Consider the following 24,536-nt stretch of genomic DNA (forward strand, 5'->3'; position numbering starts at 1 on the left):
GAGTAACTATAAGAACTACAAAAAAATGAATTTCACTACAATCAATTGCATCGTTTATAGTTATAGAAATCACAAAAAAAAATTTGGATTTTTTCAAAGTGTGTTCCGGCGTGATGCAGCTATAACTATGGTGTTCAGTTTTTTTCATTGGGTATATTTTTAGCGGGATGTTTGGCTGGACGCTGTTTGAATTTGCTGAGCACCGTGAAGCTTGCTCTGCATGTTGTTGTTGCTTCAGCAATAGATGTCGATATGTATATGCACATTGGTCGGTGTCGCTTTTAAAATTCATTCTCTTATCATTAGGTGTGCTCATAATATGGAGCATTTCCAAGGTAAAACGCTTATTATAATGTTTCTCAATATCTAAAATAGAAACATTTTTGAAGTCAGGATAGTGACCAGTATCCTTACAATGCGCTGTCAAGGCCGTCTTATTGTCCGAAGCATTGTTTCTAAGCTTTATATTGGACTTATGACCGGAAATCCTTGTCTTTAGCTTTAATTTGGTTGTCCCCACATATACCTTATCGCATTAGTGGGACCCGTCACCGTTGCATGGAAATTTATAAATGATGTTGGATTTATCATCCTTCGAGATTCTGCCCTTAGTATTGCTGTAAACCTGTCGTAACGTATTGTTATATGTGAACGCTACTGTAATTTTCTTTTTATCATATAATTGCGATGTCTTTATTCTCTCCGATATTCCTGGAACATATACTATAGACTTGTATATTTTGCTTTTCGTTTCACATGTTACCTCATCATTAGAGGTTCTAATTTTGAAATTTCGTATGAGTTTGTTGATGAGATTACTGGGGAATTCATTTTCTCTAGAGTTTGCTTTACAATTGAAATATTCTTTCCGTGGTATATTCTGTCGCTAATAGTGAGTACCCTACTGATGAAGTTTTTGGCTGTATTTAAAATTGTTTTCCTTTCATGGTGTGAGTTGTAGTTAATTAATCCTCCCGAAGCTGTGGGTTTTTTGTACCAGTCAAAATATATTTTATTGTGTTGCTTGTTTATTAGCGTGTCAAGGTATGGTAGTTGACAGTCTTTTTCGACCTCCACTGTAAATCTGATGTTCTTGTTGTAGCTGTTGAGCTCCTTGAGCATATCCTCTACTTCATCCGTTTTGACAATCGCAAATAAATCATCTACATATTTAGTTAGTAGGCGTGGTTTACATTTGGCTTCCATCTCAAATCTTGTTAGCAGCTCTTCCATATGACGATGTCTGCTATGACCGGGGAGGCTGGGGAACCCATGCGCATTCCTGTCCGTTGTTCATATATCTTTTCATTGTATTTGAAATATCTATTCTCCTTTATACAAAATTTGACAATCGTTAAATAAAGTTCCCTTGTTAACGTTGTGTCCTCTTTTATTTCATCCCACTTTGAAGAAATAATTTCCAAGGCCACATCAACTGGAATGCTTGGGAACAGGGAGACTAAGTCGAAGGACACCAAGCATTCATCATCATATATGTATGTATGTGCCCCCACTTTGTTTTTAAATTCTTCCGAGTCCTTAACATTATACTTGGACGACATAGTAACATTTTTAAGAATTTTCACGACATATTTACATAAATTGGAAGACGGGGAGCCAATCGAGGAGCATATAAGCCGTACAGATATATTTTCTTTATGGATTTTTGGTAATCCGTAAATTCTCGGTGTGTTTGCGTTTTTACATAGTAGATAATTCTTTTCTTGGGCATCTATATAGCCATTGTTGAACATTCGTTGTACTAATTCATTGTTTTTCTCCTGTAATTTGTTAGCCGTATCGCGTTTTAAAACCCTGTAGGTAGAGATTTCGTTGACTACGGTCTGTCTTTTTTGTCCATAACAACCGCAACATCGCCCTTTTCGGCATTAAGTATGAGTAACTGTTTGTTTTGTTTGAGGAACCGTTTTGTGTCTTCTAAGGTTTGGCATAAAAATTTGTCTCGAAATGAAGTCGTCTTTTTCTTTAAGTAATCCTGTATTAGTGTCGTGAAATTGTTTCTGGCTATTTCTTGCATATCTCTATCTTTTACAGTTTGTATGATGTTCTCCCCGTCTTACATATTATAACTAAAAACGACAAATTTTAAATTGTGTTTTACAGTTTTTTTGTTGATAATAGTAAGTTTCTAATCAAGTGTATAAGTAAGAGATTTAAAGGCACATATTAGGATTTGAAAATCAGTAGATTTTGAAATGAATGAGCACAATAACAACAAGCGAAAGTAAATCATTGCCAAAAAAAAAAAAATTGTTTACCTACCGTCTTTTTTCAGGTCTAGTTGCGTTGGGGCACCTCTACACTAGAGATATACGCCGCCGCCGATTTTGGCCGTTTTTCGCACGCCGCCGCCAAACGTCAAAAATATCGGCGCGGCGGCGGCGGCGTCCGGCACGTTACTATATTTTCTACTCGTTTAAGACTGTTTAGGCCATTTATTGCTCATGTCGAAAATTGGGCGGATATGGTCGAAAGTGGTATCAACGTATGTGCATCACTGTCAGTTATAAGAAATTAATTGCGAAATGTATCTCTTTCTAACTGTTCAAAAGTTATTTAAAAAAACAGGCGCTTCAGATGTCAGCTTAACACGGACTTCGCATCACCCAATTCACCAAGTTATTAAAACAAAGCACTAAAAGAAAAGTTATAAAATAAATGTATATGCTCACTTTGCATATTTTTTTTCAAAAAATTAATTCATGACCCAAGGCGAACATGGTTTCAAATTGTCCTCAAGTTGTTAAAAAAAGGTGCCGATTTTTCTAAAAATTGTATATTGCGATTGGCCGAAAGAATAAGCGAAATCAGTGATGCAAAATCCTTTAGTAGGATTCAGGGGTTTAAACACTCCTTTGAATGATTCCAACCTTATACTTACGTTGAAGATTTATGTACGTATGAGAAAGGTTTGAAAAATCACTTGGTTTCACATTCAAACATCTGTTGCTTATTTGCGAAACTATATATAATAGCGTCTGAAATATTAATTCTGATTTTCACACTTCATCCTTCAACACCCAACTCTCCCGTTTTGACATTTCCTAAAGTTGGCGGCCCTATTCAAAACTAGTACCTTGGAGTGAATCACATTGATTATAGCCTGTCAACCAAGTTTAAATATCTCCTACACGTTACGGCTCCTTTTACAAATGTGAATACGTAGGATCATATAGTTACCAGGTGAAGCTTTGTCCTTCGCAAGAACACTCAAAGTGGTGAAGTAAAAGCTTTCCCAAGACAGTGCAACTAATGACCATGTGTGCTACTACCCCAACGTAGTGGACAGTCGAACTAGTCTGAAAACTTTAGCTAGGCGGCCATACACATTGAGTTCTTATATCACAAAGCCGGAAAACCGCAGTTAACATCTTTCAACTTAAAATCGCTCGAATTTCATTCTAAAATATCGTTTTGATTTAAGGAAAACTATTGAAATCAATGTTGTGAAAACAAACGTCTGCACAATTTAGTCTACATTTTAAAAATTTTATCCAGAGTCCTTGTAAAATTTTAATTATGTAGATGCGCCGAGTATTATACGACTTTCAACCATGAGTTACGCAATGACATCCACTTAGACTGCTTATGATTTCGAGGGTGGCATCCTTGGTGATATAGTCACTCCCTAACGTTTCAAGGTGTTTCTCTGGTGTAGATCGGTAGCATAGCGCGACAAAAGCATCCGTTAGCTACACCTAAAGCTTCTAGGAAACTGACGTCGACGAAGGTACATACGATTTCGAAGTCGTATTCCTATAGCTTCTGTGCTGGCATATGGTGTGAGGGTTAGGAGGCGTGATAGCGACTGGTGGTCGGGATTGCTACTGTTCGCACATCGGGAATTGCAGCTCTTAATCATCGGGGATTGTAGCTCGAAAAAACTGGATTCGCCCTGTGCCAGGAGAGTCATGAGTATTACTTGACCATTAATAGCAACCGTACCTCATCTTTGTGCGTGACCGCCAAACAGCCACAAATGATTTAAAGAAATTTTGTTCGCGACGATTATTAGGAGTTAACCCCAGGTGAAACTACGCTTTGCACGAGATATACAGACATGTAAAGTATCATTTCCATGCCACTTATTTTTGGGCTTGCAGCCCCAGCCCACGCACACTCACAAACAATAAAAACTAATTTTATTTTCTTTCGATTTAGTTAGTTTTATTTAAATTTCTTTATTTTTCTTTTAAATGTCACTTAATCTTTTAAATCTTCTTTAATGAACGTATGTACAGTTGTTATTAGTTGCGGTTACAAAAACCGAGCCCACTTTAACACAATATCGCGTTGTTGACTAGGTGTCGGTTCACTTCAAACTGAAAACTAAAAACTTAACAGCGCTTTCAGCAGCAACCATCTCGGTATGCATTTTTGCGCATAACGGGAAAATCGTATGATGCGATGGCGTGATAGATTCGAGTAACGAGGGATTCAACCAGTGCACAGTGTTTCGTGTAGAACAAGCTAGCTGGACAAAAACAAAGTCCTTATTCCAAGAAAAGTGTAATGAGAAATGAAAGAAAACAAACAAAATAACGGGATTTTTGCTTTTTTTTGATATTTTTGCTCATATATGTATATTGAGTAATTGAAGTAAGAAGGCAGGAGTGGCCGCAAAATGCATTGATTAATTTGCAAAATTCTTGTTGAATATTAAGCTTCATATTTCTTTTAAGTGAACACTTTTATATAATTTTTTTGATGGGTTCAAAGCTCGAAGGTAAGTATAATTTTCTAATAATTATTCTTTCGCAGTTAGAGTATTTTCAATATATTTAACATTCCGTTATTTAGAAGAAAATGTATTTTTATACTCAGTTGAGCAGAGCTCACAGAGTATATTAAGTTTGATTGGATAACGGTTGGTTGTACATATATAAAGGAATCGAGATAGATATAGACTTCCATATATCAAAATAATCAGGATCGAAAAAAAATTTGATTGAGCCATGTCCGTCCGTCCGTCCGTCCGTCCGTTAACACGATAACTTGAGTAAATTTTGAGGTATCTTGATGAAATTTGCTATGTAGGTTCCTGAGCACTCATCTCAGATCGCTATTTAAAATGAACGATATCGGACTATAACCACGCCCACTTTTTCGATATCGAAAATTTCGAAAAACCGAAAAAATGCGATAATTCATTGCCAAAGGTGGCTAAAGCGATGAAACTTGGTAGATGGGTTGACGTTATGACGCAGAATAGAAAATTAGTAAGATTTTGGACAATGGGCGTGGCACCGCCCACTTTTACAAGAAGGTAATTTAAAAGTTTTGCAAGCTGTAATTTGGCAGTCGTTGAAGATATCATGATGAAATTTGGCAGGAACGTTACTACTATTACTATATATGTGCTAAATAAAAATTAGCAAAATTGGATGAAGAACACGCCCACTTTTTAAAAAAAAATTTTTTTTAATTCAAATTTTAACAAAAAATTTAATATCTTTACTGTATATAAGTAAATTAAGTCAAAATTCAACTCCAGTAATGATATGATGCAACAAAATACAAAAATAAAAGAAAATTTCAAAATGGGCGTGGCTCCGCCCATTTTCATTTAGTTTGTCTAGAATAATTTTAATGCTATAAGTCGAACAAAAATTTACCAATCCTTCTCAAATTTGGTAGAAGCATAGATTATGTGACGGTAACTGTTCTCTGTGAAAATGGGCGAAATCGGTGGAAGCCACGCCCAGTTTTTATACACAGTCCACCGTCTGTCCTTCCGCTCGGCCGTTAACACAATAACTTGAGCAAAAACCGATATATCTTTACTAAACTTAGCCCACATACTTATCTGACCTCACTTTATCTTGGTATAAAAAATGGCCGAAATCCGACCATAACCACGCCCACTTTATCGATATCGAAAATTACGAAAAATGAAAAAAATGCCATAATTCTATACCAACTACGAAAAAAGGGATGAAACATGGTAACTGTATTGGTTTATTGACGCAAAATATAACTTTCGAAAAAACTTTGTAAAATGGGTGTGACACCTACCATATTAAGTAGAAGAAAATGAAAAAGTTCTACAAGGCGAAATCAACAGCCCTTGGAATCTTGGCAGGAATACTGTAGTGGTATTGCATATATAAATAAATTAGCAGTACCCGACAGATGATTTTCTGGATCACCTGGTCCACATTTTGGTCGATATCGCGAGAACGCCTTCACATATACATCTAAGTCAGTCGCTTTTAAAACCCTCACTAATACTTTTAATTTGATATCCATATCGTACAAATACATTCTAGAGTCACCCTGGCCCACCCTAATGGCGATATCTCGAAAAGGCGTCCACCTATAGACCTAATGCCCACTCCCTCTTAAAATGCTCAGTAACATCTTTCGTTTGATACCCATATCGTACAAACATTCTATAGTCACCCCTGGCCCACCCTAATGGCGATATCTCGAAAAGGTGTCCACCTATAGACCTAATGTCCACTCCCTCTTAAAATGCTCAGTAACACCTTCGTTTGATACCCATATCGTACAAACATTCTAGAGTCACCCCTGGCCCACCCTAATGGCGATATCTCGAAAAGGCGTCCACCTATAGACCTAATGCCCACTCCCTCTTAAAATGCTCAGTAACACCTTTCGTTTGATACCCATATCGTACAAACATTCTAGAGTCACCCCTGGCCCACCCTAATGGCGATATCTCGAAAAGGCGTCCACCTATAGACCTAATGCCCACTCCCTCTTAAAATGCTCAGTAACACCTTTCGTTTGATACCCATATCGTAGAAACATTCTAGAGTCACCCTTGGTCCACCTTTATGGCGATATCTCGAAAAGTCGTCCACCTATAGAACTAAGGATTACTCCCTTTTAAAATACTCATTACCACCTTTCATTTGATACCCATATCGTACAAACACATTCTAGAGTCACCCTGGCCCACCCTAATGGCGATATCTCGAAAAGGCGTCCACCTATAGACCTAATGCCCACTCCCTCTTAAAATGCTCAGTAACACCTTTCGTTTGATACCCATATCGTACAAACATTCTAGAGTCACCCCTGGCCCACCCTAATGGCGATATCTCGAAAAGGCGTCCACCTATAGACCTAATGTCCACTCCCTCTTAAAATGCTCAGTAACACCTTTCGTTTGATACCCATATCGTACAAACATTCTAGAGTCACCCCTGGCCCACCCTAATGGCGATATCTCGAAAAGGCGTCCACCTATAGACCTAAAGCCCACTCCCTCTTAAAATGCTCAGTAACACCTTTCGTTTGATACCCATATCGTACAATCATTCTAGAGTCACCCCTGGCCCACCCTAAAGGCGATATCTCGAAAAGGCGTCCACCTATAGACCTAATGCCCACTCCCTCTTAAAATGCTCAGTAACACCTTTCGTTTGATACCCATATCGTACAAACATTCTAGAGTCACCCCTGGCCCACCCTAATGGCGATATCTCGAAAAGGCGTCCACCTATAGACCTAATGCCCACTCCCTCTTAAAATGCTCAGTAACACCTTTCGTTTGATACCCATATCGTACAAACATTCTAGAGTCACCCTTGGTCCACCTTTATGGCGATATCTCGAAAAGGCGTCCACCTATAGAACTAAGGATAAATCCGTTTTAAAATACTCATTACTACCTTTCATTTGATACCCATATCGTACAAAACCATTCTAGAGTCACCCCTGGCCCACCCTAATGGCGATATCTCGAAAAGGCGTCCACCTATAGACCTAATGCCCACTCCCTCTTAAAATGCTCAGTAACACCTTTCGTTTGATACCCATATCGTACAAACACATTCTAGAGCCACCCCTGGCCCACCCTAATGACGATATCTCGAAAAGGCGTCCACCTATAGACCTCATGCCCACTCCCTCTTAAAATGCTCAGTAACACCTTTCGTTTGATACCCATATCGTACAAACATTCTAGAGTCACCCTTGGTCCACCTTTATGGCGATATCTCGAAAAGGCGTCCACCTATAGAACTAAGGATAAATCCCTTTTAAAATACTCATTATAACCTTTCATTTGATACCCATATCGTAACACATTCTAGAGTCAGCCCTGGTCCACCTTTATGGCGATATCCCTAAATGGCGTCCATCCATAGAACTATGGCCTACTCTCCCTTAAAATACTCTTTAATACCTTCCATTTGATACACATGTCATACAACCATATTCCAGGGTTACCCTAGGTTCATTTTCCTACATGGTGATTTTCCTTATTTTGTCTCCATAGCTCTCAACTGAGTATGTAATGTTCGGTTACACCCGAACTTAGCCTTCCTTACTTGTTTCTCTATATTTTTAATTTTAGGGACAAAACAGTTACATACATCCGCGGACATCTGGGCTTAATTTACGTGTGCTATAGTCGCAAGTATTCTCTAATTATCGAAAGAAAAAACCATTGCGAATTCTTTACACATCTATTTTTAATTTTTTTTGTAGATTTAGTTACATATAAAATAGGATGTATGTACGTACCAGCTCCGACCATATATTTGAACCTTTAAAGCTGATCTACAAACGGCAAAACCAATTCCTAAGGCAGAATACTATCCAAATGAAATTGATGTGGGTGAAACACGTGCGGAAATTAAAGTTCAGTCCGTATTATATAAAACTCTTGAGCGTATAGTTTTAGCAAATCAAGAAGTTTTTTAGTTTATTACCTACAAACTTGACGTATAATTTAATCAGCAAGTGGGGTTGCGATGAGAGCTCTGGCCATAGCACGTATAAGCAAAAGTTTACATGCAGTTCTGACACTGATGAGTTTTTGTTTATATTTTCTTTCGTTCCTCTTCAATTACAGGATGAAAAAGGTAACATTGTTTGGCAGAATCCTCGACCTTCTTCTACCATGATTTTATTGATTTTGAAACGAACTAAGTTTTAGAGGAGATAAATGCGTTGTTCCCAACAAAGTACATGCTCGAAGAACACGAAGTGTCCGTAAATCACAATATGCTTCTACCAATGATTGAAGGAAAAGTTTGCAATGCTTTGACTGAAACTTCTTCCGCACAAAAGTGTTATATTTTTTGGTGCCACTCCAAAAGATATGAATAATGAGTTACAGGACTTTACGCCCAACCGAGATAACCTTGGCATTGGTTCGTCTACTCTCCATGCATGAATAAGATGTTTTGAATGCTTGCTTCACATAAGTTATCGCCTCGAAGTAAAAAAATGGCACCTTAGGAATGAGGCAGATAAAGAGAGTGTACGTTCCAACGAAATCCAGAATAAATTTAAAAGTGTACTTGGATTGATAGTAGATAAACCAGGTTTCGGCAATACCAATGACGGCAACACTGTTCGTAGGTTTTTCGAAAATTCTGAGGCTAGTGCTGAGATTACGGGATAGGATATAACGCACATCAAAAGATTCGACACTCTCCTTCGCGCATTAGCATCTGGGTACAATATAAATATCCAAAGATTTGAAAAATTTGCGGTCGAGACTAAAAAACTATACATAGATCTCTATCCATGGTTTAATATGCCTGTTACAGTTCATATAATCTTACTGCATAGTACTGATATTATAAAATCAGCAATTTTACCTATTGGTCAATTTACTGAGGAAGCACAGAAAGACCGTAACAAAGATTTTAGACGATTCAGGGATGATAACACACAAAAAGTCGCGTGAAGCCACGAATAGAGATCTTATGAATATGTTGCTTATAACATCGGATCCTTTAGTTAACATTTTTAGGGAGATACCTAAGAAAAAATTTAAAAGTCTGACTTCAGAAGTCTTAAATTTACTGTCCCCCGATAATGTTGAGGAGTCAGTAAATACCCCAGTTGTTTCAAGCTTTCACAATAGTGTTGCTGATGCTCATGACTATTCCACAAGTGACTCATCGAATGAAAGTGATGATAGCGAATAATAACATAATTATAAAAGATAAACTACCCTATAACTTTTTTTGGATCAGGTTTTATTTAATTTAAATCTATTGTCTTTTCTACTTTGTATGATACTTTACTTTTAAGTTTTTGTAATAAGTAATTTTCACATAATTAATTTAATTATTTACATTGTTATACTCAGTTGAGCAGAGCTCACAGAGTATATTAAGTTTGATTGGATAACGGTTGGTTGTACATATATAAAGGAATCGAGATAGATATAGACTTCCATATATCAAAATAATCAGGATTGAAAAAAAATTTGATTGAGCCATGTCCGTCCGTCCGTCCGTCCGTTAACACGATAACTTGAGTAAATTTTGAGGTATCTTGATGAAATTTGGTATGTAGGTTCCTGAGCACTCATCTCAGATCGCTATTTAAAATGAACGATATCGGACTATAACCACGCCCACTTTTTCGATATCGAAAATTTCGAAAAACCGAAAAAGTGCGATAATTCATTACAAAAGACCGATAAATCGACGAAACTTGGTAGATGAGTTGAACTTATGACGCAAAATAGAAAATTAGTAAAATTTTGGACAATGGGCGTGGCACCGCCCACTTTTAAAAGAAGGTAATTTAAAATTTTTGCAAGCTGTAATTTGGCAGTCGTTGAAGATATCATGATGAAATTTGGCAGGAACGTTACTCTTATTACCATATGTACGCTTATTAAAAATTAGCAAAATCGGAGAAGGACCACGCCCACTTTTAAAAAAAAAATATTTTTAAAGTAAAATTTTAACAAAAAATTTAATATCTTTACAGTATATAAGTAAATTATGTCAAGATTCAACTCCAGTAATGATATGGTGCAACAAAATACAAAAATAAAAGAAAATTTAAAAATGGGCGTGGCTCCGCCCTTTTTCATTTAATTTGTCTAGGATACTTTTAACGCCATAAGTCGAAGAAAAATTAACCAATCCTTTTGAAATTTGGTAGGGGCATAGATTTTATGGCATTAACGGTTTTCTGTGAAAATGGGCGAAATCGGTTGATGTCACGCCCAGTTTTTATACACAGTCGTCCGTCTGTCCTTCCGCATGGCCGTTAACACGATAACTTGAGCAAAAATCGATATATCTTTACTAAACTCAGTTCACGTACTTATCTGAACTCACTTTATCTTGGTATGAAAAATGAACGAAATCCGACTATGACCACGCCCACTTTTTCGATATCGAAAATTACGAAAAATGAAAAAAATGCCATAATTCTATACCAAATACGAAAAAAGGGATGAAATATGTTAAGGTAATTGGATTGTTTTATTGACGCGAAATATAACTTTAGAAAAAACTTTATAAAATGGTTGTGACACCTACCATATTAAGTAGAAGAAAATGAAAAAGTTCTGCAGGGCGAAATAAAAAACCCTTAAAATCTTGGCAGGTAATACATATATAAAGAAATTAGCGGTATCCAACAGATGACGTTCTGGGTCACCCTGGTCCACATTTTGGTCGATATTTGGAAAACGCCTTCACATATACAACTACCACCACTCCCTTTTAAAACTCTCATTAATACCTTTAATTTGATACCCATATCGTACAAACTCATTCTAGAGTCACCCCTGGTCCACCTTTATGGCGATATTTCGAAAAGGCGAAGACCTATAGAATAAAGCCCACTCCCTTTTAAAAATACTCATTAACACCTTTCATTTGATACCCATATCGTACAAACAAAATCTAGAGTCACCCCTGGTCCAGAAAGGCCTACTCCCTCTTAAAATACTCATTAACTCCTTTCGTTTGATACCCATATTGCACAAACGAATTCTAGAGTCACCCCTGGCCCACCTTTATGGCGATATCTCGAAACGGCGTCCACCTATGGAACTAAGGATTACTCCCTTTTAAAATACTCATTAACACCTTTTTTCACCTGGTCCATCTTTATGGCGATATCTCGAAAAGGCGTCCACCTATAGAACTAAGGCTCACTCCCTCTTAAAATACTCATTAACTCCTTTCGTTTGATACCCATATTGCACAAACGAATTCTAGAGTCACCCCTGGTCCACCTTTATCGCGATATCTCGAAAAGGGGTCCACCTATAGAACTAAGCCCCACGCCCTTTTAAAATAATCATTAACACCTTTCATTTGATACCCATATCATACAAACAAATTCTAAAGTCACCCCTGGTCCACCTTTATGGCGATATCTCGAAAAGGCGAACACCTATAAAACGAAGGCCCACTCCCTTTTAAAAATACTCATTAACACCTTTCATTTGATACCCATATCGTACAAACAAAGTCTAGAGTCACCCCTGGTCCACCTTTATTGCGATACCTCGAAAATGCGTCCACCTATAGAACTAAGGCCCACTCCCTTTTAAAATACTCATTAACTCCTTTCGTTTGATGCCCATATTGTGCAAACAAATTCTAGGGTCACCCCTGGTCCACCTTTATGGCGATATCTCGAAACGGCGTCCACCTATAGAACTAAGGCTCACTCCCTTTTAAAATACTCACTAACACCTTTCGTTTGATGCCCATATTGTGCAAACAAATTCTAGGGTCACCCCTGGTCCACTTTTATTGCGATACCTCGAAAATGCGTCCACCTATAGAACTAAGGCCCACTCCCTTTTAAAATACTCATTAACTCCTTTCGTTTGATACCCATATTGCACAAACGAATTCTAGAGTCACCCCTGGCCCACCTTTATGGCGATATCTCGAAACGGCGTCCACCTATAGAACTAAGGCTCACTCCCTTTTAAAATACTCACTAACACCTTTCGTTTGATGCCCATATTGTGCAAACAAATTCTAGGGTCACCCCTGGTCCACCTTTATGGCGATATCTCGAAACGGCGTCCACCTATAGAACTAAGGGTCACTCCCTTTTAAAATACTCACCAACACCTTTCATTTGATACCCATATCGTACAAACAAAGTCTAGAGTCACCCCTGGTCCACCTTTATTGCGATACCTCGAAAATGCGTCCACCTATAGAACTAAGGCCCACTCCCTTTTAAAATACTCATTAACTCCTTTCGTTTGATACCCATATTGCACAAACGAATTCTAGAGTCACCCCTGGCCCACCTTTATGGCGATATCTCGAAACGGCGTCCACCTATAGAACTAAGGCTCATTCCCTTTTAAAATACTCACTAACACCTTTCGTTTGATGCCCATATTGTGCAAACAAATTCTAGGGTCACCCCTGGTCCACCTTTATGGCGATATCTCGAAACGTCGTCCACCTATGGAACTAAGGATTACTCCCTTTTAAAATGCTCATTAACACCTTTCATTTGATACCCATATCGTACAAACGCATTCTAGAGTCACCCCTGGTCCATCTTTACGGCGATATCTCGAAAAGGCGTCCATCTATAGAACTTAGGTCCACGCCCTTTTAAAATACTCATTAATACCTTTCATTTGATACCCATATCGTACAAACGCATTCTAGAGTCAACCCTGATCCACCTTTATGGCTATATCCCTAAATGGCGTCCACCTATAGAACTATGGCCCACTCCCTCATAAAATACTCTTTAATGCCTTTCATTTGATACACATGTCATACAAACACATTCCAGGGTTTCCCTCGGTTCATTTTCCTACATGGTTATTTTCCCTTATGTTGTCACCATAACTCTCAACTGAGTATGTAATGTTCGGTTACACCCGAACTTAACCTTCCTTACTTGTTATTATTATTATTGTAATTCACTTTTACATTCCTGACTGGTACTATAAAATAATTTTGTAAAAATTGTAGTGCCAGGATAAATACTCAAATAAATACAAATTATGTATGTACATATGTACATTCACTCACATAAATAAGTAGACACCCCTTTTTGGACAATTCTTACAATTTTCGCTTTCGAAAATTTAAAAATAAAAAAATAAATGTAAGGCGCGATAACCTCCGAAGAGATCTAAGGCCGAGCTTCTCTTCCAATTTGCGTCGTGCTCCTCTTGATTTTCCCAACAAATTGGCCGGGCGGGACCTACATGTTTTATGCCGACTCCGAACGGCATCTGCAAAGCAGATGAGTTTTCACTGAGAGCTTTTCATGGCAGAAATACACCCGGAGTGCTTGCCAAACACTGCCGAGGGGCGACCCCGCTTAGAAAAATTTTCTTCTAATTGAAAAATCTTATTTCTAAAATTTTGATGTTGCTTTGCCTGGGAGTTGAACCCAGGGCGTACGGTGTGATAGGCGGAGCACGCTACCATCACACCACGGTGGCCGTGGTTTCCCATAAGAAAATTTGTCACTATCTTATTCACATGACTTACTGTATATGAAATAAGCAAATGTATGCATATGAAGTAAAATTTTGGAAAAAAATAAAAAAAAAGAACATATGGCTGAAAAAAATGACGTAGTGGTAATAAATGACTGCATATGAAACGGAAAATCTCATAAAATAATTTTGTCCAGCTAGCTTGTTCTACACGAAACACTGTGCGATGAAAGCAATGTCGTCAGCGTACGCCAGTAATAGAACGCTTTTTATATCGAAATATATGTACATAGTCTAAAACCGCATTTTCATTGCTAGTGGAAAATAAAGCGAGTTATTGAAATTAGCTAATTTATTTGGAAACTCAGAAAGATGGTTCGCAAACAACCAAGCGCGGAATAGTCAAATGCGTCGCAATAGTTGCGTTCCTGAAACTACAGAAAGTCTATCTCGTACTTTTGAGAGGAATGACATTTAAAATAGTCTCACTCAGGGAGAAGTATTCAAATATTTTTGGCTTGCAAATTCTGGACAGCTGACAAAACTAAATGCCGATATTACATATATATTTAAAAATCTAGAAAAGCTTTAATTAAGCGATTTAATAAATGATATTGATTTTTAATTTTTTATTTTTTGACTGTTTTCAATTTTTAGTAAGAAAAAGTTAGGAAAAACAACATAAACGCATACAAACTTTTAGCAGCCTAGAATAGCATTTTACACCTACGAGATGGAACATTTATTTTTTCGTAGCAAGAAGAGAAATAATAATTTCGACAGCGCGGCTTAGGTTGTGGAATGACTAGATAACAATATATATACGGATTTATGTTTTATAAACTCTTACCCATCTTATATTTAACTTCACAGCTTCTTAGAAGTGATTCCTCTAGTCCAATGCCGGTGCTTGTAATATGTTTGGCTATGACATTACCAGAGTATAAACCGCGTTGACTTTTATGGGATGTTCGCTTCTGTTCTTCAATCGTAGTTTCCATTTCGTTAACGTTATTATTGCTTGAAGTGAATGAGCTAGCGGGAATGCCTTTCTTCCGGCCAACTCGAGAAGTTGACCCAACGTCTGTACTAACACTTTCATTAGAACTGCGCAGAGATCTTTTACTACCATTTGAAAGAGCTCGTGAATTTAAAAAGCAATTTGATCGTCCCGAACTGCTGGCGATGCTTATGCAGCTAATTCCATTCTCATTTCTCGGTGTGCGTCTTTCAGTGTTACAATATGAACTTGTCACATACGCCATAAGACTTTGATAGAGAGTAGCAGCAATAACAATGGCATCTTCTCTACATTTGCATACAAAGGCATGACAGTTTAGAATTCTCGGTGAATTTGCAGATCGCATTACCACCGTGAAAATTGGTGCATGTTCATTACTTTCAACTTTTTTCTCATTTTCACTGCAAAACCGTAAAATAATTGTTATATTTGAAAGTCTTATCATGAAAATTTTTGCAACACGAACTATCATCAAATTTCAAAGCTCCATTGAAAAAATAATAAATACCCAGCCAGCATTTTTTGAAAATTTTGATCAAAAAATATTTAAATATCATACCCCAAGATGATTAAAAACGTTCAAATTTAAAAGCATTTTCTGTTCGAAAATTAATGTATCGTCGGGATAAAAATGTACCCTAAATGTGATTTTTCTTGAATAATCATTTATGATACATATTTCGAAACGCTTTTTATTCATATTTCATATCATCCTAAAAAAGCTGTAATTCTTTTAGAGCAATATTTGACTGCTTTTCACAGTCATTTTCTGATCATATTCGTGAAAATATTTAATTCGTTTTGATTGAGATTTTTGAATTATTTCTGAATGCGATTATGATGCATTTATTCTTCATATCTCATTCAAAATAAGATACTACATAATAATAAGCGTAGCGTGCCTAAAGCGTACTGATGATGAAGGCTTAGCACCCTTCGAAATGGATCTATCTGCCCAGCTATGGCAGGTTGTCTGAAAAATTTTCTACTTACAATTCCAAAAGCAAAATACAATTTTTCAAATTTAGAAAAATTAAAAGATAACAATAATTATCATTAGAAAAAAAAATTATTGTTCTGGCCTTGAGCTCGAATCGAAACTTGAATCATTTATCAATAAGCCGATAAAAACAAAAACAATTCATAATAATCTTATTTCATCAGGGGAAGAAAGCATGCAGAAGTAAGCTATTTGAACCACAGGTCACTCGCAAACAAACTTGACTGATATACACCTGCGACTACAACATCCAACATCAGCTATGATCGTCTTTATCTTAAAATGCGATACGGTACGGGATGGTGAATACATATCCAGGTACATATCGCTCATTTACTTCAACAGTGTCATAACTCAAAAAACATAATTTTCCAGGATAGCCATTCAAAGATTTTAACTGCCATATGTTGCGCATATAAAGGCATATTTTCATTTTTATAGCACGTGGTACATTTTTAACTGATCACAAGGATTTTTTTATACAACATAGATCATGATATTGGGTACGTTTATATATTATTAACTCAAAAGTCGTATTTTTTGGTTATGACACTATTGAAGAAAATGAGCGATATGTATGTCAAGAGAGTTTCACTTACCTGGGGTTCAAATAGCTAACAGCCTTTATATTGTCCATCTATTATGTATTTTCTGGGAAGTCGAAGGTTGAGAAATGGTTGGGGAAATCTTCGGTCACGAGCAGCATTTGCATTATATTGTCTTGAAGAATATCTTGAAGAATATCTTGTTTTGCCCTGAATCATAGGCACAGTTTCAAATTCACACTTTGAATATAAAAATAAATGTTCATAGCGCTCTTATATGCCCGCACATATAATTTCGAATCATATGAAAATGCTTGAATTTCTTATGAAAGTGCAAAGAAAAAGCATTCCCGTATGAAGCTCAGGCACTTGTGTATGGTGAAAAAAATTTACACTAACAATTTGACAACTAAAAATTATTCAAAAATATGATAGCACTGAAAAATATTTGTAATCGAAATTGATTTATAAATAAAATTATAAAAGATAACTGACCGCAGAATTGAAATATATGGGGCATATGACCAAAGAATGTAAGAAAAACTGTAACAAAAGAAGAGGAGCCTCTTCTAACTTCATATGATAATAGTTACTTAATTATCCTCAAGGAAAGTCAGTAACTAGTGATACAAATTGCTGATTCGGAACTTGAAGTACTATTTTGTTAGTAGCTATATTTGCAATTATAAAATCGACAGTTTTGATTTTTATATGTCATATTTAACATACATTTAAAAATAGGCCACCAACGAAAATACTGCTACCAGCTTTAACAAGCTCCGACTACATATGAGTATGCCTTTTTTTCAACACCATTCCACCATTCCGGAACTATCGAAAAATGCGATAATGTCATACTAGAAGCAATATGTAGAATTTTACTCCGGTTCGGGGCCAATGAAATATTACCAAGAAAGAACTAGATATCAGCTGTAAAATTTTACACTAGTTCGTAACTATCTAAAAAGTGCCAATAAAGAACTACTTAGTTCTAAAATGATATTTGTATATAATTGTGGGTACAGTTTCCATCGCCTAGGACAATGTTAAATTTGCCAGATTAAAGCATGTAAAAAAGATAGATGGCGAACTATTAATAGTTCAGAATACAGTGGAAGTTCACTAGTTTTGAACTACAGATTCTCTTACGGTGTAGTTTCTGTGATTTTGTATTTTATTTCCGTATATTATTTTTCGTGGTTATGAGACATTTTTTGACTGAAAGTCAATCATTTACTTGTTAAAAATTTTATTAAATTCAGGTGGCACTTAAGCCCCTCTCTAATCTCTGTTGCTAATATATGTAAATTCTAACACAAATTTTAAACAAACCGCGCGAAGTCCTCTAAATAAGCATTTCGAAAGTTATCAAACTCAATTTCTAATGCAACGTTCGCGGAAATCTTGACATTCACTTTTAGTATGAAAACAAAATTCCGACGATATAAAATATATTAGGTACTACAAAAACTGAGGCTATAGATCAATGTAATTTTTCGCAACTTTCAGTATTAAATTTATTGACTCTTGAATGCTGACGATATAACTATTGACGTAATATTCTAAACAAACATTTTGTAACTTGAAACCAAATCTTCCACTTTTCCCGACTCCAAAGAATTAAAATAATTTTTTTTTTTTTTTTTAATACAAAAATTTTTCAGTGCACATAAAATTTTGTACATGTATTGTGAATTGCACTTCCATATAAAAAATTTTGAGCAGCTCTGATATTAATAATAAAATTTTTATATACATACACATTTTGTCTGAACTTCATGATTGAAAAAAGTGTGTATGTGAAAAAAATTACCCAGTCGAGAAATTGGCTAACCACAATTAGATTTAATGTTCACTACCTTGCACCCAGTACTGTTTGAAAAGTTGACTACTTTGTATGAAACGATCTGACTATTTTTACATGGCGATGGCCCAGAAGGTAGTCAGCTATGCTTTCTTCTGCATGACTTCCAGCTGACTACAAGAGAAGGAAAATTTTTCGTTCGCTTTTTTGACTTGATTTTAAGCCAATTATGTTATTACAACTTTTAGTTAGCTTTTTAAAATAGATTTCTAGTCAGACAGCTTCGATATGGCTTTTAGCTGACTACTTCGGCATAGCTTAATAAAGGTGACTAGTTTTAATTAGTTTATAGTGGAACCTCTTTCTATAGCCTTTGGCAGATTTTATTGCTACCCAACCTTAGAAAAGTACTCCAAGCTTTTTAATGACAATTTCAACATTTATTTTTTATAAATTTAAAATACTGTGCAAACATTCATACGAAAGTAATAAATATTAACCAACAATAAAATTCGTACAGTTTAACAATTAAATCAAACAATAAAATTCTCAATTAACAGTTACATTCTAAAATTACATTTATGTTTTATATAAATGGCATGGAAATGACGTTTTTTAATAACTTTCATAGCAGACCGTAAAGAGGTTTCGGGATCTTTTGCGGATACTGAACGAATTGCCTCTGTTGAGAAAGAACATAAAAACTAATAATAATTAATATTTAAACTAATTTATTAATTACCTTTAAGTGCTTCAAATAAGTGCTTAAAATCTTTTAGTTTTTTACCGTGCACTCCGTCTATATTAATTTCAATTATGACGTCTTTGGACATTACTTCTACCAACGTTTTTGCAAGCCGGCCCTTAATAAAGAAGTCATATCCTTTGTCTTCAAAAGAAAAAAATATAATTACAGCATATACTAAAATGTCACGGTAAAAAATATGCTTACATAAATAGCTCGGTTTCCTCCGCTATGGCTCTATTAAGACGGTCCATCTCCCATGCTTTTAATGGGGAAAGCTTTTGTGATACCGTCATTGTCATTTTCCTGTCGCAAAAGCCTTTCAGACAACACTTTCTGAGTTGCCAAAGCTTCCATAATAACTACGTTTTGCGAGACTACAGTATATAAAACGATACACAAACAACACATGCACATACACATATTTATTTTTACAACAGCAATTTTTATCTTTCAGTTCCTTTAGTATTTCTGTCAAATGCTGAAATTTCTCTTCAAAAAGCGTCCTCAGATTAGTACAATTTCCGCAAGGATTGGTCTCCATATAATCTAAAAAATAACGTGTTAAATAACATTAATTATATTATTCCTACATAAGTATGTACATATAAATATATGAATAATTATACTTACATTGGGTAGGTAAGCTTTGGTTTGCATTAAAGTGTTGCATTTTATATATCCTTCAGATAGTTTCCAAGATTATATTTTTAATAAATTTAATTTTATTTTATATTGCAATTATTGAATCGTTTCTTTCACAAAATTTATTTTTTATGAAGTTACTGAGAGTTAACACGATGAGGACTAATTCTCAAAGCTAACAAAAGTAGAGCAGTTCTTTTATAAACTGCTTTTTTCTGCATTACTTTATGGTTAGCTAAAAGTCCGCCTGTAAAAACTTACAAAACGCAAAGAATTTTATTCTCTTATTATTTACTGCTGCATGACTTTGTAGTTAACTAAAAATCAACATAGAAAAATTTATAAGAGGTGATCAATCTTATTTTTGAGAGGCTTACTTCTGCATGACTTTAGGCTGAATAAAAGTCAGCCTTAACAAACTAAACAGCTGTTAAGAATTATGTTCTTAACTTGTTGATTTCTGCATTACTTTAGGGCCATCTAAAAGACAATTGGTTGGTTTCTGCATGACCTTAGGGTTGACTAAAAGTCAGGTTTCAAAAATTAAAGGAAATTATTCACAACTGTTTGATTTCTGCATTACTTTAGGGTTAGCTATAAACCAAGTTAGAAAAATTGGCTAAAGGTATTTTTTTGTGAGGCTGGCCACAAAAGTCCCGACTGGGTAGATTTTCAATGAAAAGTAAAATTTTAACAAGTATAAAATTCATTATTCAGTCAACAAATTAGTCAGAAAAGATTCAGAAAGCTGGATTAAAAATGATTATAAATTTTTGATCACCTAAAGTAAACACATTTGATTCAAAGATGATTCTAAAATGTGATTGAAAAACTATATTCAGTTTTTGATCATCAAGGGTAAGCATATTTGATTATTGTTTTTGTTGGTTTTTATGAAATTTTAAAATTTAATCATCAAAGGACTTCAAAAGTGATTCAAAAAAATGCTTTTCAGTTTTTGATCGCCAGAAGTATTCATATTTGATTATTTCCTTTGTTCAATTGTATGATAACTCATTATTTAGTCAGAAAGAGTAATCAAATTGTATTGATATGTAGGGGAATTCAAAATTTAATCGCCTAAATGCTGATTGGGTATGATATTTGAATATTTTCTAAAATATCAGTTAAATCGTTTAAGCTCTAGTAATATAAATATTATGCATAAGACACGGCCACTTTGGATTTAGGTGGAATTTGGTAGGATTGAGGGTATGGGATGGATGTGGAATAAACATATTTTATATGGAATTTTGTTACACCGTAACAGGACTCTTATGATAATAGAAAAGGTTAAACAAACCTCCTTTTAAGATCTTATAACTTTTTATGGATTTTAATGGAATAAGTTTGGTCTGCTTCCCGAAAGAGAATTTAAATTTGGTGGAACAATTTTCAGCCAGAGGTCTTTTTTAAATATTCAAATTTGATAAAAAATATTCAAATATTATACTCCAAATGATTTTGAACGATCAAATTTTAAAAACATTTTCCTTTCGAAATGAGAAAAATGTACGACAAATATGATTATTCGTAAGTAATAATTTATGATTGATATTTTTAAACACTTTTTAATAATCTTTTAATCATAATTGATATCAATATAAGATCGTGCATAGCTTGTTTTAGAATAACATTAGATTGCTTTTCTCAATTATTTTCTGATCACATTTAATATAACTTCAAGGTCAATGGCATGGAATGATTATTTTTCTTGAACATTTGTTTGATCATATCTACTTTTTTAATAACATTAACATGAATTTCTTCATGATATATGTAGCTTGAAGGCATCTGAAAGTTGTGAGCTGCTTAAACCCTAGGTAAATTGCAATAAAATCGGGAATTTTTGTACACGCTTTCAATATCCAGCATCAGTTCTGATAATGCAATGCTGAAAATAACTACAGAAGCCCACAAAAACTCATATCTTTATTATATTTCCCATAATTTTTTAATCCAAATTTTAAATTTTTAATGACCATAACTCATGCAGGTTGCTGAGGTAGCTCAGCAAGTTTCCTATTGTGACTTAGCTACGGTTCAAGCAGTTCCGAAGTTTTCGTCTACATATATATTCTCTGGTCACCGCATTTGATTACTTGGTGCTGGGAAAAAGAGAAATTTCAGGACATCCTGGGTTTCAAGTGATGACATACACAAATTGGGAAAAACATTTTTAATTAAAAAAGAAAAATTGTTTATGGTTGTGGTTTGTGGATGTAAACCGATATCAATAACCAACTTACACCTTTACTACTATGTAAATGGTGCCTGCTCTAATAGATGTTCGACTCTCTCATGGCGGAACGATACAAGGTGGCAGCATGGGACAGCTGATTATAAACTTTTTTTATTTGATTTGATACATCAACCTCCGGCGCAGTACGATCTTGACATTTGTCCATCGAATTTACAAAAATAAAGAACCTGCAATTTTTATTTATGTTTGTAGGTATGTCACCATGCTGCCACCTTGTATCGTTCCGCCATGGACTCTCTGACATTCATTCGTTTGTATCCTCTGGTTGTTGAGCATCGCGCTAATTTCCATTAGTCTAAAGTTTGCGCATTTTTATTATTAATTCAATAAAAAATATTCAATAAATATCTAATTCTAATATATATTATAAATGGCAAAGTTTGGATGTGAAGATGTTTGGATGTTTGGATGTTTGGATGTTTGGATGTTTGTCCAGACGTTTGTCTTTGTGACTCAATCACGCAAGAACGGCTGGACCGATTTGGATGAAATTTTGCACACATATAGCCAATAGTCTAGAAGGATCTACTAGCTATACATTTTTCAAAAGGGGCGTGGTCTCCGCCCCCTAGGAACAGTTATAATTTAATTATTATATTTTTTTGTCTTTGCGACTGAATCACGCCCGAACGGCTTCACGGATTTTGATGAAATTTGGGACAGAGATAACAGGCTACTGGCGAAATTTTTTTCGAACATGGAAAGGGGGAAGGGGGTCCCACGACCCCTTCGAATAATTACTTTTTAACAATTTTTACACATTATAACTTTACGTATACTAACCTTCACCAATATTACAAACTCAATGGGTGAAATAAGTCGAGGGCTTACAAATTGAGCAGTGATACACCCCCCCCCCCCCCCCTCCTTTCCCCTCTCGTGCAAAATCTATAAATTGTTATAACTCAATGTAAATTTTGTCCTAAAATCAATAATTTTTGGTATCTGGCTCATACAGATCGAGATCTAAACATTTTTGGAAAAACGATCAGTGGTACTCTCCTCCTCCCGCCATCCGCCCTCCTTCAATTGTTTTTATTAGCCCGCTTTTATTAGCTTTACCTGTATGTTTCTTTGTAACTCTTCATTCGCTCCAACGCGCCTGTTGTCTTATTAACATGGTTTTATAATTATCTTCACCCTATTTGTAATCCCGTTTGGGTCATATCGAGACCTTTCCGGGATCATTTCTGGATGGTTTTCGGGAGCCGTCCGCGATCCCGCCGGGGTCATTTCTGGACTTTTTCGGGACTATTCCGGGATTATTTTGGGACCCTTCCGGGATCATTTGTGTATAGTTTTCGGGATCCGTCCGGGATTCCGTCGGGATTATTTTGGGACATTTTCGGGACTATTCCGGGATCATTTCGGGACTATTTCGCGATCATTTGGGGACCCTTCCGGCATCATTTCTGGATGGTTTTCGGGATCCGTCCGGGATCCCGTCGGGGTCATTTCGGAACTTTTTCTCGAATAAGACGGGATCATTTGGGGACCCTTTCGTCATCATTTGGGGACCCTTTCGGCATCATTTCTGGACGGTTTTCGGGATCCGTCCGGGTCCCGTCGAGGTCATTTCTGGACTTTTTCTCGACTGATACGGGATCATTTGAGGACCCTTTCGGCATCATTTCTGGATGGTTTTCGGGTTCCGTCCGGATCCCTTCAGGGTCATTTCGGGGCCCTTTCTCGACTAATACGGGATCATTTGGGGACCCTTTTGGCATCACTTCCCAATGGTTTTCGGAATCCGTCCGGGATCCCGTCGGGGTCATTTCGGGAGTTTTTCTCGACTAATACGGGATCATTTGGGGACCTTTTCGGCATCATTTCTGTATGGTTTTCGGGATCCGTTCGGGATCCCTTCAGGGTCATTTTGGGACTTTTTCTCGACTAATGCGGGTTCCTTTGAGGTACCTTCCGGAATCATTTCTAGGTGGTTTTCGGGATCCATCAGGGATCCCGTCGGGGTAATTTCTGGACTTTTTCTCGACTAATACGGGATAATTTGGGGTAGCTTCCGGCATCATTGCTAGATGGTTTTCGGGATCCGTCCGGGATCCCGTCTTGGTCATTTCGGGACTTTTTCTCGACTTATACGGGATCATTTGGGGTACCTTCCGGCATCATTTCTATATGGTTTTGAGGAACCGTCCGGATCCCTTCAGGGTCATTTCGGGGCCCTTTCTCGACTAATACGGGATCATTTGGGGACACTTTTGGCATCACTTCCCAATGGTTTTCGGGATCCGTCCGGGATCCCGTCGGGGTCATTTCGGGACTTTTTCTCGACTAATACGGGATCATTTGGGGACG

The 24,536-nt window shown here is 36.2% G+C and overlaps 1 protein-coding gene across 8 annotated transcripts in view; it reads right to left on the reverse strand.

Moving 5' to 3' along the window:
- The window catches only part of LOC137236868 (uncharacterized), a 1,561,671-nt gene that overhangs the window by 682,135 nt on the left and 855,000 nt on the right, over positions 1–24,536 (reverse strand). For all 8 annotated transcript variants that reach the window (XM_067759926.1, XM_067759924.1, XM_067759919.1 and 5 more), the window contains one exon: positions 15,048–15,619. In XM_067759926.1, the coding sequence (XP_067616027.1) occupies positions 15,048–15,619 (572 nt within the window). The remainder of the gene's footprint in view (positions 1–15,047; positions 15,620–24,536) is intronic.

The sequence above is a fragment of the Eurosta solidaginis genome, chromosome 1, assembly GCF_040869045.1.
Source record: "Eurosta solidaginis isolate ZX-2024a chromosome 1, ASM4086904v1, whole genome shotgun sequence".
Classification (NCBI taxonomy): Eukaryota; Metazoa; Arthropoda; class Insecta; order Diptera; family Tephritidae; genus Eurosta; species Eurosta solidaginis.